This window comes from Thamnophis sirtalis, unplaced genomic scaffold (genome assembly GCF_051295495.1).
Source record: "Thamnophis sirtalis isolate CommonGarterSnake01/CBP01778 unplaced genomic scaffold, rThaSir2_p1.2 scaffold_7, whole genome shotgun sequence".
NCBI lineage: Eukaryota > Metazoa > Chordata > Lepidosauria > Squamata > Natricidae > Thamnophis > Thamnophis sirtalis.
In genome coordinates, this window is record NW_028261387.1 from 75,457,662 (window position 1) to 75,476,474 (window position 18,813).

At 37.4% G+C, this 18,813-nt stretch overlaps 1 protein-coding gene across 2 annotated transcripts in view; it reads right to left on the reverse strand.

The window, feature by feature from the left end:
• Positions 1-18,813, reverse strand: part of PREX1 (phosphatidylinositol-3,4,5-trisphosphate dependent Rac exchange factor 1) — a 228,898-nt gene that overhangs the window by 52,049 nt on the left and 158,036 nt on the right. For both annotated transcript variants that reach the window (XM_087720448.1, XM_087720447.1), the window contains exons 12-16: positions 13,351-13,454; positions 12,481-12,530; positions 10,433-10,508; positions 6,201-6,273; positions 966-1,108 (exon numbers count right to left, since the gene is read on the reverse strand). In XM_087720448.1, coding sequence (XP_087576574.1) covers positions 966-1,108; positions 6,201-6,273; positions 10,433-10,508; positions 12,481-12,530; positions 13,351-13,454 — 446 coding nt within the window. The remainder of the gene's footprint in view (positions 1-965; positions 1,109-6,200; positions 6,274-10,432; positions 10,509-12,480; positions 12,531-13,350; positions 13,455-18,813) is intronic.

Genomic DNA, 18,813 nt, shown 5'->3' on the forward strand with positions numbered 1-18,813 from the left:
GCAAATATTTATTTCTACATCCATCTAGGTTCTCATTAAATTTATCAGAATTGTAGAATAACATTTCATCCAACTAAAGAAATATCTCTCAGTAGTTATAACCTTTAATAAAAGTCTACTCATAAATTGGAGGACATTCCATCTTAAACACTGTGCAATGTTATACAAGCCAGTTCATATTAAACAAATTTAAAGATAAAGGTAAAATAAGTGCTAGTTCCAAGCTCTAGGGGGCAGTGCTCATCTCCATTTCAAAGCCGAAGAGCCAGTGCTGTCCGAAGATGTCTCTGTGGTCATGTGATCAGCATGACTAAATGTCAAAGGCACACGGAATGCTGTTACCTTCCCACCAAAGGTGGTACCTATTTTTCTATTTCTATTTTTACATGCTTTCAAACTGGTAGGTTTGTAGAAGCTGGGACAAGTAATGAGAAGCTGGTACAAGTAACTTCGTTAAGCGGTGCTAGGGATTCGAACTGCTGAACTGCTGACCTATCTGAGCGACAAGCTCAGTGTCTTAGCCACTGAGCCGCCACGTCCCTCATAAATTAAAAAAATTATAGAGGTGCTAATGGCCTGGTTTAGAGAAAAAATTAAAGTTAACTTTTTTTTTAGATAAGCTAGTTTAGATATTAGGAGACAAGTATCTGTGGCATACTTTGTCTGCTACTATCACCATTTCTTCATGCCTAAACCACAATTTCTGCCTCCTCCCCTGACTGGGTCTCCTATGTCTATTCCAATAGGCCAAGTGATCCATTTTTTCCCTCTGTGGAACAATTGTTCTTGGCTTCTGCAGTGAAGCCCTTCCTAGGATAGTCCTCAACTTATGCAAAATATCCATTCATTTTTATCTTAGAGGGATATACAGTTGAAAATATTTCTCTAGCAGAGCGCAGAGATGAGATTTTTCTATTTACAACAGATTAATTGGCACACAATTACAAGGTTTTGATTTTTCTTACCAGCAGGTTTTTAGCTAAGATGTTTTCAATAAGCTTGAAGTCATTTCGCAGAGGCTTACTCTTCGAATTTGTACCTTCCATCTCCTCATCAGCGTAAAAACGGAAGTACTGAGATTCATCTCTGAATTCACTCTTCTCCAGTACTTGAGTCCAAAAAGCAGGAAAACATGACATTACTTTCATAAATCTATATGGATCTACAAGTATAGTCACAGTCTTAAATTAATGTCAGCCATCGCAGTCTTATATGTAGCTATATATGGTTTCTAAAGAGTCCTTAATGCCCTCCTTAAATGTCTGGGGTTGGGTGCTAAACTTTGGGTTATGTCATTTTTCATTGAAAGGCATTACAGTTACATCCTGAGATAACTCTCTGAAAAAAGCTTTCCAGAAGCATGTGCTTTGTCCTATCTGGGCTGGAAAAAAAGTTTTTTTTAAAAAAAAATATATATAATCAAATCACATTAACAATGTTTCTTTCTGGAAAATAGACAATTGACACTGTAGTTACAGAGAAAACCTCAGTGTGAAATTATCGGGATTCCTCCAACGTAAACACAATGTTCAAAGCAAGTTTTTGGCTGAAATCAGTTCCTTCCCTTCCCTTATCTCTCTCTCCATTTTTTCAAACTCTATAAATTGATGGTTTGTGTCTTGCTAGCCCCCAATGGGAAAAAGTTGTTCTCTTTGCATCATGTCTGACACTGTGTCCCTGCAGCTAGCCAGGAGCCTGGCTTTCACACTGCTGACACAGAATCTAAAATATCCAAAGGAGGACACAAAACAACGCCTGCTTTTCATCCATGGCTTGGAAAAATTCAAATTGGTAAACATAGGTCCATTGTGAGGCTTCCAAAGGCCAGCCCATTCCATGAAAAACTGAAAATGGACATAGTGCTAAATTTACTCCTCAGCTGCATGCAGCTCCTCTCCTTCAGCACTTTTAAAGTCATTTTTACTTGTCTGAAATGCGTCATACCCAAGTTTGAACACGTAAATCATATACTAATAGCTTCAAGAATAGTATTATCTATGAAAGATAATATAAAAGGAATGAGCAGATGCATTGCCTATCACCCATTTTTATAGTTTATTCAGATTTACTGAACTGGTCCTAACAAAATTCCTGTTATCATATAGGAAGAGTCTGTTTGGTGTGGTGGTTATAGACACTGGGCCTGAAACTATGTGTTCTATTGTTGCCTTAGGTATGACACTAACTGGGTGACTTTGGGCCAGTCATCCTCTCGTAGACTTAAGGACACATCAATAGAAAACCTCTTCTGAAAAACAGAAGTCCACTTGCCTTTTGGGAAAGCACCTTTGGGACAACCATGACCTGGTGGATGATTGAGACTCTCCATAGACATAATGCAAGAAAAAAACATTGACTTGCCAAAACTTCCATTTGGTTGCCAAAAGTTTTACTTGAAGGCACAAAAAAAAGTATCACATTGCCCCTTCTTGGAGTTATTTCATTTGACATTCCATATTGACATAATGGTAGCCTTCCCAAGGCTGAAGAAATGTTGAACTATCGCTCAATCCTTAGACCTGCAAATTATGGGGGGCTATAATCTAACTCCTCTTATGGTAAATCACAATAGTTTGACATCAGAGGTGGGTTTCTACAGGTTCGCACTGGTTTGGTGACATGGTGGTGGAAATTTGGCCTTGGTCCTAGAACTGGCAGCGACCCAGGGTAGCCACGCCCCCAAACCGGTTCCCCGGTTGCTGCTGCTGTTGCTGGCATGTTTTTTAGTAGTTTTTCATGTTCTTTGCACATGCACAGAACAATTTACAGTGAACTGCGCATGTGTGTGAAGCAAACCGGTACCAACGCCAGTAGGAACCCATCCCTGTTGACATAGAATAGGCCCAAATTATTTTCTCTATCTTTCATGTTCAGCAATGAATATGGGTGCTCAGTCATCCCAAACAGTACCATCAATAAGCTTGGGGTAACCCTGAAGTCTGAATCAATGAAAAACAATATGTGGATAGTGGAGCAGGGACTCCAAAACAACCTAATGAGGGAAATGGACATGGACTTAAAGAAAGGACAGAGAAGGTTTAGTTCTGAGCATTCAAGACCAGCACCAGTTAAATGGTACTGTCCACAGCCCCTGCAAGGTCCTGTTTATATCTATTTTGATGCCTTAAAACCTTTAGGGAAGATATCCCTGTAGCCTTTGCACTTTGATCCTGCTACTATCAATAGAGGGATGACTGCACGTGTTTTAAGAGTAGAGGAGATGATTCACCAGAAGGCCTGCCAGTACCTCTGATAAATTAGGTTACACAGCATAAATTTGAAATGTCCCCACCTAAGGCCATAAACGAATTGGATCAGTGGTCTCATAACCTCAAAAATAATGTAAATGGTCATCTCATTAATAAAATGCAATTCTTTGGATGCAGGGCCTTTGGATTATTATTATTAAAATATACATATGGCATTCTGCGTAAAGCCGTGCTTATGGAGTATCTTTGCTAATTCAAAAAGAACATTATAAAAGCATAAATGCCAGTTTGGTCAAGAAGAGGTTCAAAGAATTTGGCTCTCTAGAAAATGTTCTCTGCAGAGGTGGGTTGCCTCCGGTTTGTCCCAGATCAGGCGAACCGGTAGGCTCCATCCTGCATGCACAGAAGTGTTGCGTGCACGCCCCCCTGAACCAATAGTAAAAAAATTGACACCCCACCACTGGCTCTCTGTGTTTCTTAAATCTGTTTATTTTTCCTTCAAATGTCCAGAATACAATAGTTATCGGGACAAGAATACACACAGAAGTGGAAAATAAATTACATTAATTAAAGCTGCCTGAAAAGATGCCAGAATAATCTGAGGCCATTGTGTCTTCCTGTAGTTCTACTTTATTGCATAGCAAACAAAGAAAAGAAAGGCTGTGATGTGTGTGAATGAATTGCCTTTCATTTCATGGAACCTCTGCTGCTCACTGAAAGACATCAGTAGACAGAGAAACCTTGGAAGTAAAATCCAAGTTGGATATACTTATCTTATCTAATAATATCCCTATGAGTTTGTGTTCTGGATGGAGGGTTATGCTATTTATTGTTTATAGTGTGTGTGTGTGTGTGTGTGTGTGTGTGTGTGTGTGTGTGTGTGTGTGTGTATAATAAGAAAAATGAACATAAGCAAGCAAAAGAAGAAAAGAAGAAAAAATGATTCAGAAAAATACTATCTATAAGGAATTTTTAAAATGCTATCTATAAGGAATTATAGCACCAGATTGTACAGTTAGTGTTCAAATCTCAGGTGTGATTTTAACAATAAAAAACAAAGTACATTAAATTATTTTAATGATGTAAGGATTTTAATCTGAACTGGATGAGACAAGTATATAAAATGGCAGCTAATATGAATTTACTAAATATGTTAAATATACAAAAGAAAAAACTACTAAACATTACTAAATATTAGTTTCTAACTTCCCTTTGTTGTACTCTGTAGAATAAAATAGAATAGAATAGAATAGAATAGGTTTATTAGACAAGTGTGATCTCCAATGCTTGTAGATTTTTTTGTGTCTGTGTTTCCAATTTCAATTCTTTTTTTCCTTTAAAACCATATTTTAAATATTTATATTTTCATTGCTGAAAAATATACAGCAGATATGGAAGTTACTCTTGCTTAAATAGAGTTAAGACTTCAATTATGAATATATGTTGTTACTTTTGCCATTACTTTGTACTCTCAAAGTTTAAGCTCTAGTCTGATATCTTTAGTAATTCACCCCTTTTTAAATGTGCTAAATTTGTCATAGCCATAAATATATGTCTTAATAAACTGTGATTTTTTTTTCATTGTTTATTGATTCATTCACTCATTTTCTATGGAAAATGCTTGAACCCCTATATAAACTGATACTGTAGCTGTTTCAAAATTATTTCTCAAACAAAATAATCAACAAATGGACTGGTTGTCTTTTATCACAACTATTCACAAATCTTCACAGATTGGACTAGGTTCACATACCACACAAAGCCATACGTTGGTTAACCATCATTTACTTAACCTCAGTTGGCAGGGCTTGAAAAGCACATTAAGTTATAAAATGTGGTTTACATACCACAAAGGCTGGGTTCATGCAATATATAAAGCCAAAGCTAAATGAATTGTATTATAGCTGAGCTAAAACCTCTCTTCTCTTATTGCTTTCTTCTGTACAAGAGAGCATTTAACATACAAGGATTTTCATTTTCTTTCCTTGATTCACTTGCCTCACTTTTTCTTGCTGATTTGTGATCTGAACCAGTGATGGGCTTCAAATTTTTTTACTACCGGTTCTGTGGGCGTGGCTTGGTGGGTGTGGCGTAGCATGGCTTGGTGGGTGTAGCAGGGGAAGGAAACTTTAAAATCTCCATTGTCTCTCCACTCCAGGGGAAGGTTACTGCAAAAACTCCATTCCCTCCCGATCAGCTGGGACTCGGGAGGCATAGAATAGATGAGGGCGGGGCCAGTCAGAGGTATTTACCAGTTCTCCGAACTACTCAAAATTTCCGCTACCAGTTTAACAGAACTGGTCAGAACCTGCTGAATACCACCTCTGACCTGCACACTTCCAGATATCCAGACAGAGAGACAGACAGAATAGGGAGTGTGAGGGCATAGAATTCCAATCCTCAGTGTTACAATTCTTCTTTGTTGTTGACTCTTTAGAATGAAACATCTGAATTGTAATTTATTTGCAAATATATTTCTTACCAGGGAAATCTAGCATTAGCAGACTGATTTGGGTAAAAGGTCTTTCTTTAAGTTTGTTCCAAAAATCTAATTTTCCATCACCAAGAGAATCTGGTGAGATTCTGTGCTGCTTCTGTCTCCTACTTTTGAGTAACTAAATCTAGGATTTAGATTTTAACCTGCTTCCCTTACTGAGAGACACCCACTTCTACCAAGTTTAAACTATGAACACTTCTGCTTTTCAAATGTAGCTCTCATCCTAAATTGGGATGAAAAAGATTCTTTACCAGAATTTTACTATTTTTAGACAGAGGGGAAGCAACTGGAATATCTGGGCTTGGCTGTTGCCTAAAGTCCAGTTTAGTAGCTGTCAAAAATATATTGGGGGGAAAGATTGTGATTCTAGGAGATGTAATTCAGAGTGTACTTGATTAAAAAGTCTGTCATAAAATTGACCACGTTTGTTGGTTAAAGAAACAAAGTTAAAATCCTTGATAATTGGTTAGGATAAGGAAGAATTAACGGCTTACCATGATGCATAAAACCATTGTTACAGAGCCCGACTCCCAGTGCCACAGCATCCTCTCTGGTCTGGCAGTCACCCTAGTAACAAAAGAAGATAAATGTTATATCCTGGGCAAATCGTAAATCAAACAATCCTACCACAACCAGATCCCAGTTCCCAAATGAACAGAGCAGTCTTTAGAAAGAGACAGTAGAAGTAATTAAAGCAGGACTCCCTTTACTTAAATCCCATTCACTCCTAAATATAGTACCTTTTGTCTTCCTTAAGCTTTGGGAGGACAAAGACCAGAATCTCATAAAGGAGCTGTTTTTAACAGTACACAGTTGCAGCCAGTTGTCTCTATGAAGAAGCTTTCTTTTACTAGCCATATAATCAAAGCCATCTATAGCTGGCTTTGATTTACACATACCATAAAATATCAGAATAAGAGGCAGCAGAACCTACTGAAGGATAATGACCCCTTATTTAGAGTTCTCCAAGAGCAGTTTTAATAGGGAATAAATACAATAAAATATGAAATATCATGCCTGTGTGCCCCATGAGAAACAGCTGCTTAAAATAATTACATATAGTCATATGATTTCATTGTGTTCAGTCTAATAGTTCTAGGAATGATGTAATAGGTGTTTTTGGCTGACAAGACGAAAGCGGAAGAAAAAAGAAACACATTTATTTTGGTGCCAGATTCCCATTTTATCTGCTCAACCACTTGTGTGGGTGGCCACTTGGAATGGAACTATATAGGCTTAGTTCCATATGGCAAGCAGTTCACGAGAGTTGGGCAGTTTTAAGTTTATTAGTGTAGTTTTCTCTCTTTACCAAAAGATCACTCCCACTGGAATACATTTCCCCTCTGTTCCACTTGAACTTAAAGATACTTTTTCATTCCTCAATCATACCAGAAACAATGCTCATGGATACTGCAGTTCTTGGCCCACTCTAAAATGTGTAATTTCTTATTGAAACAGTCAGTAACATAGATATTCAAAGTACCGTATTTTTCTGTTTATAAGATGATAATTTTTCTTAAAACTATTTACCTAAAAATGGAGGAGGGCCGAGAGAACTATGGTTGCAAAACTGTCGATACATTATCTTTGCAAATTAGCCTCATGAGTGAAACTTCAGATTGCAGAGACAAGCTAACAAATTTTCTCCAATCATGAGCCTTATGTATCTGACATCAGCTGATGCTGTGTAGAGTATGTAGTCCAGGGGTCAGCAACAAGCGGCTCTGGAGCTGCATGTGGCTCTTTCATCCCTATGCTGCGGCTCCCTGTCGCCAGTCAACTCCACAATTGATAGGGCTTTCGGTTAGGACAGATAGAGGAAAAAGGATGCTGTGCTAGGAGAATCTATGGTGGGGAAGCCGGACTTACGGTCGGCTCCAGAATTGAACTGGGGGCTTCCGGTTAGGACCTTTGTGGCTCTTTTAGTGTTTAAGGTTGCCGACCCCTGGTGTAGTCAGTGCCCAGGTGCGACAGGGAGCGATAATGTCAGTTCTGTGTTCTGAGCCCATAAAAATGTCAGAAAACAAAAATAAATAAATATCGGTAACAATAAATGAATGTTTTACTCTGCAAAATAAATGTCTATTATATTGATTTCTGATTTTTGGGGTATGAAACGGGGGGGCATCCTATACATGGGGGCATCTTATAGATGGAAAAATACGGTGTGTTGCCCTTGGTTTGAAGTCCCTTCCTTTCTTGGATTCCTAAGTCAAACTAATCAATGGTTTGGAGAGAAGGCTTAGTTATGAGTTTTGAAAATTTCCTTTCTTTTCATTAGAGAACTTTGTCCAGTAAAGTTAATATAGAAAGGAACAGAGGAGGGAAATGGATAACTCTGTCTGCTAAGCAAGGGGTTGGAATACATAGCACTTCTGCTCCACTTCCTGGTCTATACATGTACAAATCTCCATTGTTTCCAACTATAAACATACAGGATGAAATTATGGCCAGGAGCTTTGAATAGCAATAGGATAAAGTAGATTCATTTGGCTTAGCAACTCATTCATACCCAGGACAATAAACCAAGCAAAACAAAGACTGAGCCTTGCAAAGACTACTAAACAGACCTTTAGTAATAGTTTTAAAACTAATACATAATAGTTTTAAGATGACAATATTATGTGCACCAAAGTCTCAATTAGCTGTTATAATTATCAATACTCTTTCTAGCCTTTTCCTTAAAGAATGGTAAATTAAGTATTTCGTTTTGCTTATCTTTTGTCTCTAAAGTAGTTGCTTTCCCCTGTGCTCTTTGTTTCCTTTTTCATTCTGCACCAGGATGAAAAAGGAAACAAAGCAACTTGATACCTTCCTTCTCTGTATTTATCCCTGGGAGTTGCCTCAAAAATAAGGTACTAATTGAAAATGAATAGCAAAACTTCTCTTGATGAAAGGCAATCTCCAGCACTAGGTATCTTGTAACAGCTATGGATGACAGGGCCAACAGATCAGGGCTGAAAAAATTGGGTATTCACTAGATGACAGCAGAGCTGTCTGTGTCTCTTTGAGGTTGAGAGGTCATCTGGGTTTCTGCAGCTCAAATCTGGTAACTCTAATACAGTGTTCCTCAATTTTGGCAACTTAAAAATATGTGGACTTCAAGTCCCAGAATTCCCTAACCAGCATGGAATTCGAGGATTTAAAGTTCATATATCTTCATGTTGCAAAAGTTGAGAAACACTTCTCGAGTTGCCTAATTTAGACAATATGTATACAGCAGTTTCAAACTATTTTTAATTTAGATCAACCACACACTTTCAGTGCAGAATAAGCTTTTTCCCCCCTTTTTTAATGGGCAAAGTGTCCAGAGCCAGAAGCGCTGATCAACACTATTTCATAACTTTTTAATTGAAATATTATTTATATGCCATAACATGCTGCTTTCCCATTTTAACATCCTGCCACATGGCTTCTTTGCTTAGAAAATTATTAAGTGAATTTATAAAGGCTACCATTTAATTTTACCCCCAAATGAGTTTTAAAGTGACATCTGTTTGACACTGTTCTTAAACTAGCGTTTGGGAATCTGCTTTGTTTACAAGAAATAGCACATAAAAACAGTGACACAAACATGGCTAATAATGCAACTTAGATTCACATATTATTACGCCTTGCAAACCAGTAACATTCAAGTCAGGAGTTGACTGAATCTGTAACTTCTCAAATACTTTTATTGGATATAATACAATAATACAATAGCAGAGTTGGAAGCATCCAACCCCCTGCCCAGGCAGGAAACCCTATACTGTTTCAGACAAATGGCTATCCAACATCTTAAAAACTTCCAGTGTTGGGACATTCACAACTTCTGGAGGCAAGCTGTTCCACTGATTAAGCTGTTCCACAGCTGTTCTAACTGTCAGGAAATTTCTCCTCAATTCTAAGTTGCTTCTCTCCTTGATTAGTTTCCACCCATTGCTTCTTGTTCTACCCTCAGGTGCCTTGTAGAATAGTTTGACTATTCTACAAGGCACCTGACTATATAGTTTGAGATATAATACAAATGGAACAAGAATGGCCATAATAAAGTAGGAAGCCTACTTCTCCTTGTTCGGATAAAGAATTTTGCATTGTTGATATCTAAGCATAAATGGAAGACAAACTAGGCCTACTTCTGGTATCCTAACATAGGATTAAACAGCGACAATTTGTTCCAGACCACAAGAAATTATTCTGCAATACAAAGCTACTTAAATTGTATTTTGATAACTGATCTGACATTTTTCTTTCACAAGAGCAGTTTCTGGATATCAACAGTTGTGTTTGGATTCCTATCTTGCTTGTAAGCTTCTCAAAGGCATCCGAGTAGTCAGTGTCAGCACAAGGTACTAAAGCAGGGGTCACCAACCTTTCGAACTGCTAGGTTGGCAGAAGCTGGGACAAGTCATGGGAGCTCACTCAGTTACACGGCGGTAGAGATTCAAACTGCCAAAATGCTGACCTTTGTGATCGAAAAGTTCAGCATCTTAGCAACTGAGACACCGCGTCCCTTTAAAGAATGTAGTTAGTAGAACATAAAAAGTTAACATCTGGAACATCCTTATTTCATCTCCAGTTTGATAAATTCAATATTTACAATATCAAAGAAGTCCTTCAGGTTGGACTCCAAAGGCTCCAACAGTTTGCGCAGAATAATTTTATGGAATAACATTGCAAAATGTGAGAGAGTTGAGGCTGAACCCCAAAAAGAAGAGAAACATCAATATTTTTATAATCTCATTACCTGAGCAATCAACCAATCCACTAGTTTATTTGCTGGGATCACTGATTTGTATGTCTTCAAGTGATAATCTCTATCTCTATGTCAGAAAAGAAAATTAAAAGATAAATTAAATATTATGGTTGGCCAGACACATTTTTAAAAAGTCAATGTCACATTTTAACTTGGGAGAGAATTGATAGAAAGGAAACCACTTCTCTCTAGATTTTCTGAAGTTTGCAGTTTAAATATTTGGTTGCACACCAAAGGAGAGGGATAGCCTGGAATGACAGGAAGAAGAGCTGCTACCAAGGAAACTGTCAGATAAAAGAGGCTTGAGCCCAAGCCAAGAAAGTAAAATAGTGTCTCAGACAAGCTGCTTGTTAGTTCACACAAAAATAATGGAAGGGAGGAGGGAAGCACATTTAGATATGCAAGATTCTGTTACTATTGCTGTTACCATTAAAGTAGTTCTGACACACAGAACATTGATTTCTGAATCTGATCTACCCTGAAGGGCTGATACAGTCTTTTCAAATCTAGTCTCCTTTACATTATGGGACTGTAATTCCCAGAATTCCATATGACCACAGTGGCTGGCAATTCTTAAAGTGACAACCATAATTCATATGGAAGCTACTAAGTAATAAAATACTACTATATTATCAATACATTTAATTGTGGCAGTTCTTTTAAACTAGACAGGGGGAGTCAAATTTGACCTAAAGCTCCTTTAAGAATGTATCTCTCAAACCTTATCATAATTTCCATCAGTCTTATACATATTATCTCTCATTTTATTACAAAATTCTTTGAAACAGAAATTTTATGTATGTTTGCTATACCTTTATTATGTGTCAGAAGAAAGCTATAAATCTCTTTAGGGAACCAATCATATTGGAATTATCCCCAATCATGTTTTATTTTATATTCCACTCATCTTTCCAAAACTGGCAAACATAATGCATTTGTTTTGGTTGCTAATTGTCAGATCCACTTGTGACAGTCCAATTAAACTGATTTCTTGCTAATTATGCCTATGTACAGTAATCTTCTCAATTAATGGTTAACACCTGCTTGAAGTTATATAAGAATCAAAAGAATTCAAGGGAAGTTGAACTTAGTTTGCTTGTGGCTACATAAGGATTCCAGGCGGATCCCTCTTTTAACTCCATCCTCAGATTTTGCCACTCTTCTCCTACACTAATGCTGCTGAATCTTAGGTCATCAAAATGCCACCATGAATCAGGGTCAGTATCACTTCCTTGATTAATTTACTAATACTTTTTGTTTGCCTTTCAAATTATTTTTTAAACACAAGCTGAAGCACAAATATGGGCAACACACACACATTCATTTACACATTTTAAAGCATCACTCCCCATTTCTTAAGAGTTCTGTTGTCCCCTAGGAAACAATTTTCAATTAAACGGAACTATGCTTCATGAGATGCTTCTATGCAGCAAAATGTACTAACATGACAAGGAATGTTCATTTAAGTTACTGCATTCTAGGAAACTTCAGAATCTAGGGGGTCAGCTTCAGAAACTCCCCTTTCTAAACAGACTTCATTACTTTGTATAACCAGTGGTTTATTCTGATATAGTAGTCTGTTATTTAATAGTAGTGATCATCTGAAAGCTAAAACAGACAATCATTCAACCATATTTCAGTATACCAAAAAATAGCACATTGTGTTAAAACATACAATAATATTTAATTATAAAACATATGATAAAACACTAAGCTAAAATTATTTTCCAGTTCTCTTGCTCGTTGACGTAATTATAAACAGCATATTTGTTCTTCCTCCTAAGAGAATCTTAGGCTACGTTTTTAAGAATGCCTTTAAAGAAATACAGCTAGAGATAAGTTATCTTTAGAAAATTGTACTATAAGAGACAATACAGTAGAACAGGATGTCACACACTCTTGACTAACTGAAACATTAAGAAGGAATACAAGTTATCCCAAACAGACAGCATTTTTTTCTGGTTCAATAACAAAAGGGAGAAAACTCCAAATGATGTGAGGCATAGTACTGTATGAGGATCTTCAAATAATTAACTTACTTTATCACTGGTGTGTACAGACTGTGCAGACGACAATAGAGCCTTACACCCTATAAAGAAAAGCAATTGACAAGGTTGCAGTCTAAAATACAGGTTAAAATAGAATCTAAAACACATACAGAAGAACAGAGGTAAGCCTGAGTAACACTTTGAGGGTTGCTGAGTTACTTATACCATAACAGTTCACTGTCTATTAAAATAAAATAGAAAAACTGAGGTAAAAATGTTTTACTTATTTCATAATTTCCCCAATATTTCTTGGAACTAAAATATTTTAAAACAACTATTTTGTTCTCACAATTGACACTAAGTTAATTATGTCTAGTCTTCCACTCAACTGTACTTGAATAGACAATGAAATCTATTTGGCTGCAAAACATGCTATTTCTTCATCAATTATAATAATAGTAGTAATCACAAAAAACAAAGTCCTGCAAAGAGAAGTAGAATGACTATGAAAGCAAAGATAGTACTAATATTAATAGGCGTTTTGTACTCAATTCCAAAATATCTGGAACATCACTTGAACATCCTTTGCATTGATAAAGTCAGCATCAGTCAATTGCAAAATACCTTTAATACCATTATCTGTGTTATCACAGGTCATGGGGAAGGATGCAATAGGTGGATAAAAATGCTAAATCCAGTTAAAACATCTGGCTGACTGTGCAATCAACCATATCCCATATTTCTACAGAAAATACATCTTGAAAGTGTTAGTGTGGGAATAAGGAAAATCATTCTTTAAAATATAACAGACAAAGAAAATGTTATCAACAATGTAAAATAAGTTATAGAAAGTTGAAATATCTTATATTATTAAGCTACCACATATTTTTTCCACAGTTTCAGCAGCAAAACCATAAGTACCTTAGACATGATGTCTTCTAATTCACTCCGTGGCTTATATGTCCCATCATCATAACGAAATCTGTACATCACCTGTTCATTTTTGAAGTGGTGCTTATCTGCAACTAACCATCAAAAGTAATAAACAACTTTTATTTTCCATTCTCTAGCATGAAATCCTCCAAACCCATGATTTGTTGAACAAGATTTGATTACTATAAAATAATACAGAAATTCTCAATTAACAATGGTAAGTGATGCGGTCACAATGTGTGACACTACATAACCACCCTACTTAGCAGTCGCAGTACCTGGAGTCCCTGTTTACAATTGTTAAATGAGGACTGCATGAGAAATTAAGCAAGGATGTCACAGGATTGCAATTTCTAACTTCCTGCCAGTTTCCCCAATGACTTTGCTTGTGGGGCGCTAGCAACAAAGATCACAAATCATGATTATGTAACTATGGGACAATGCAACAGTCAGAAATCAAGGCTAGTTGTCAAGTGCCTAGATCGAAATCATATGACTGGGGGAGGGGGGAACTGTGCTGGCTAGAATTTAAAGGACTGGTTATAACTACCACTCATTCAGTGACATTACAACTTTGGATGTTGAATGAGTGATAATTAAATGAGGACCACCTAGGCACAAAGACAAAAGATTGTATTAAATGGTAGTTCTTTCGTAGCAAAACATACTTCTGCTTGCACAGATCATTTATATCTGTACATGCAAAATTTTCTGTAGCCAAGATAAAAGTGATATTATTAGTAATTTGTATTTAAAATAATAATAAAATTGCTCTTTGTTCATGTATTTAATTTTAATTTACTTTTCTTATTTTTTCTCTCATACTGCATATTACAATTTAGAAACAACACAACATCCAACTGGACACTACATCTTTCTAGATGTAGAAAGTAAGAAGGTTGACTTTGTTGGAAATATGGGGGAATCATTACTTAGGCAAAAAAAGGCTGGAATATTTTTAAAATCCAGATCAAGATAACCTAGGTTACACTGGCAGATGCCTCTCTAATTCACTGAAGTATAAGGAGGAGGAGGAGGAGGAGATACAGCATTGCCAGATCTGCAAGATTCTGTTATAGTTAATCTCAATAAAAGCAGTTTTAGCCTTTATGAGGAGTCGATTTCCTGTTCTGATCTACTTAATGGGCTTGACACTAGATTGCCTTGGGGGATCAGACAGTGTACTTTTGCATTAAGGTAAAGCAATTACTGGATTTAATCCAATAACTAATAGCAGTGAGATCGCAACTTAGTGGTAAAGCATACGGTTTATGTGTGAAAGGATTCAGATCCAAACTCTGCAATTTTCACTTAGAAAACAATCGAGAGGTATAAAGTATGAGGAAGACTTTGCCATGGAAATCTGTAACAGGGGGCAAACAGGGGCAAATGACAATATTCATATGATAATGTAATCATGCAAATACTATGTTATGCTCATAGTGTAATGGCAGTTGTATATATTGAGATTTTGCTTCATTGCTTTTTGCTGCAGAAGACACTGGGTTTTTCGTTGCTGGAAACCCTGGAGAGCTCCGACCAACAATAGTAACCTACACTGACAAATAATAGTTTCCTGCGACATTGCAGTATCTTTCAGATCCTTTAAAATGGCATTGAATTAGCTGGAGAGGTGTCTTTCCATGAAGGGCTGACAGAGATCATCAATCAAATAGTTCTTCATTATTGTGACAATTACATATAATATGAAGATGCATTGTATCAAAGAAGCAACAACTTTGTTAATATTGTCGTGCCAAGCGGCTGCTGTAACAGAAGGAGATTATTGAGTAGTATATCTTTATGTAATTACATAATTACAGCTATAATAAGTCTTTTTTTCCTAGTACATTGACTAAAAGAATGGCTAGATTCTAATTATTTTCTGTGCTCAATATTTCATCAGAGCATACTTGAAAATTGAGTGCACTGAACACTCAAGAACTGATGCTGTCTATTCCAGGACTAAACAAATGGATCTTCTCAGGATTTCAGTTTATGAAAGTATCTTCTACTATTGTCTACTAACACTGTTAGAAAAAAAGATTTCTGGTGTACTAATGCAAAGAGATTATCAAAAATGTCAGTCAAATTTAATAGATCTCCCGCATGTAGAAATTTGTTTCAGAGAGTTTGCATAGGATTGTGATGGCGAACCTATGGCACGGATGCCACAGTGGCACACGGAGGCCTCTCTGCCAGCACACGAGCCCCCCCCCCCAGCTGAGCTCCACCATACATGCGCGCAGGCCTCCCGCCAACCAGCTTATTTTCAGGTCTCTGCAGCGCGTGTTGTTTAATCAAAATGCAGTTAAAACATTATACAAGCCATCGAGAAAATAACTATATACATCCAACAGGAACAGGAAATGCCTCACAGGAGCAGACAGAGGTAAATCCTAGAGGGACAGGAAATGCATCACTGAACAATGGAGATGAATGCTAGAGAGGAATAAAGCTGCATATACAAGGGAGACACAATATCCTTTAACAGCGTCTGCATGCACGGGAGGCAGGGGAACGCAAGGGGGTCTGGTACACCTCCCGTGCCCCATTTTTGGTCCCAGGAGGCTTCAGGGGGGGGTTGCATGCAAATGCGCAGGGTGGGGGGGTCGTGCACATATTGCATTATGGGTGTGGGCATGCGAGGACAAAAAGCTAAGCCATCACTGGCATAGGAATTAAGATGACTCAAATTCTTTAGGAAGAAAATGTCTCATTACTTTGGAGTTAATTTTCCAGCTTTGAACACCTGAAGATTGCAGCAGGCAACCCTGCTGCTTAAATAAGAAACTGATACTGTTATTGGGAAGCAGCAGGAGAAAAACAAGTTCTGGGTCTCATTGCTGAAGGAGAATATCCTGTCCATCCAGCAAACCGCTGGAGAGTTATTTCACACACTAGAAACAGATTTTGATTGTGCTACCCAGGGGCATTCTGAGAGGAAAAACAAATTATGGCTCTGTGAACAAATACATCTGTTCAACATATTCATTTGCTCAATGACACATCTTGATATGTATGTAAACATCTGCTTCTTAGATCTAAAAATGTGCAACCCGCAAGATGGGAGCAATTTATTACAATGGCACAGGAAACAAAGGGAAAAAAACTGGTAGGGTTCTAAACCGTAGGTATATACTATTATTTTAGCTTTGCCATAAAATTTTACCACTCTACGCAAAAATATAATGTAACATAAGCTTTGGGCTGAATTATTCTAATTCTAATACTGAATTAGACTGAAGTCATCTTGGATGATGCACTGTTAAATTTCAGCAGAGTTTGTCACAAGCACAAATAACATTGTCCCTCAGTTTGCCACATGCTTGTCCACTGGTTAAAGGCTACCACTTGTGAAGTAAATGTTTGATTCAATATCGCACAAACTAGACTTGAAGAGATTATCACAATTGCTTACCTGGAAGTAACGCCTACTGCATTTCCTCAAATTAAAATTTAGACATTTTAAATTAGAATGTATTTAGTCTGCACTTTTTGTTCCTATTTTTGTGATAAACTCCATGAGACACAATGGAATTTACTATTGAAGGATATGCATACAGAACCACAATGCCAAATGCATTATTCTATTTTGCAATCTAAAAGAGAGGTTACTTACTTTTAATTACAGAAAACTATTAAAAAATAATATATATAATATTATACACATACATATATAATATTTAATTTATTTACTTATTCATCATATTTAGACACTGACCATCTCCCTCATAGAACCACTCTGATATACATATACATATACATATACATATACATATATACATATACAGTTGCAAGAAAAAGTATGTGAACCCCTTGGGATTACATAGAGTTTTGCATGAATTGGTCATAAAATGTGCTCTGAACTTCATCTAAGTCACAACAATAGACAAACACAGTCTGCTGAAAATAATACTACACAAACATTAGATGTTGCCATGGTTTAATTGCACATAACATGTAAACATTCACAGTGCAGGGAGGAAAAAGTATGTGAGCCCCTAGCCTAATGACATCTCCAAGAGCTAATTGGAGCCAGGAGTGAGCCAACTTTGACTCCAATCAGTGTGATGATATTGGATGTGTTACTGACAGCTGTTCTGCCCTTTAAAAACACATACCTGTTGTGGGTTTACTGGTTTCAAGAAGCACTGTCTGATGTGAATCATGCCTCGCAGAAAAGAGCTCTCAGAAGACCTACGATCAAGAATTGTTGACTTGCATGAAGCTGGAAAGGGTTACAAAAGTATCTCCAAAAGCCTTAATGTTCATGTGTCCATGGTAAGACAGGCTGTCTACAAATGGAGAAAGTTTAGCACTCTTGCTACTCTCCCTAGGTATGGTCGTCCTGTAAAAATGACTGCAAGAGCACAGTGCAGAATGCTTCATGAGGTAAAGAAGAATCCTAGAGTGTCAGCTAAAGACCTATAGAAATCTCTGGCACATGCTAACATTTTTGTTGACACATCTACAATAAGGAAAACATTAAACAAGAATGGAGTACATGGGAGGACACCACGGAGGAAGCCATTGCTGTCCAAAAAAAATATTGCAGCACGTTTGAAGTTTGCAAAAGAGCACCTGGATGTTCCACAGCATTACTGACAAAATATACTGTGGACAGATGAAACCAAAATTGAGTTGTTTGGGAAAAACACACAATACTATATGTGGAGAAAAAAAGGCACAGCACACCAACATCAAAACCTCATCCCCACTGTAAAACATGGCGGAGGGAGCATCATGGTTTAGGGCTGCTTTGCTGCCTTAGGGTCTGGATGGATTGTTGTCATTGATGGGAAAATGAATTCCAGAGTTTATCAAGACATTTTGCAGGAAAACGTACAACCATCTGTCTGCCAACTGAAGCTCCGCAGGGGATGGGTGATGCAACAGGACAATGACCCAAAACATAGAGCCGAGGTGGCGCAGTGGTTAAATGCAGCACTGCAGGATACTGCTAGATCAGCAGTTCAGCGGTTCAAATCTCACCGGCTCAGGGTTGACTCAGCCTTCCATCCTTCCGAGGTGAGTAAAATGAGGACCCAGATTGTTGGGGGCAATATGCTGACTCTCTGTAAACCGCTTAGAGAGGGCTGAAAGCCCTATGAAGCGTTATATAAGTCTACTGCTATTGCTATTGCTATTGCATACAAGTAAGTCAACACAAAAATGGCTTCAACAGCACAGAATACGCCCTCTGGAGTGGCCCAGTCAGAGTCCTGACCTCAACCCGATTGAAATGCTGTGGCATGACCTTAAGAGAGTGATTCACACCAGACATCCCAAGAATATAGCTACACTGAAACAGTTTTGTGAAGAGGAATGGTCCACAATTACTGCAGATCGTTGTGCAAGTCTGATCTGCAACTACAAGAAACGTTTGGTTGAGGTTATTGCTGCCAAAGGAGGGTCAACTAGTTATTAAGTCCAAGGATTCACATACTT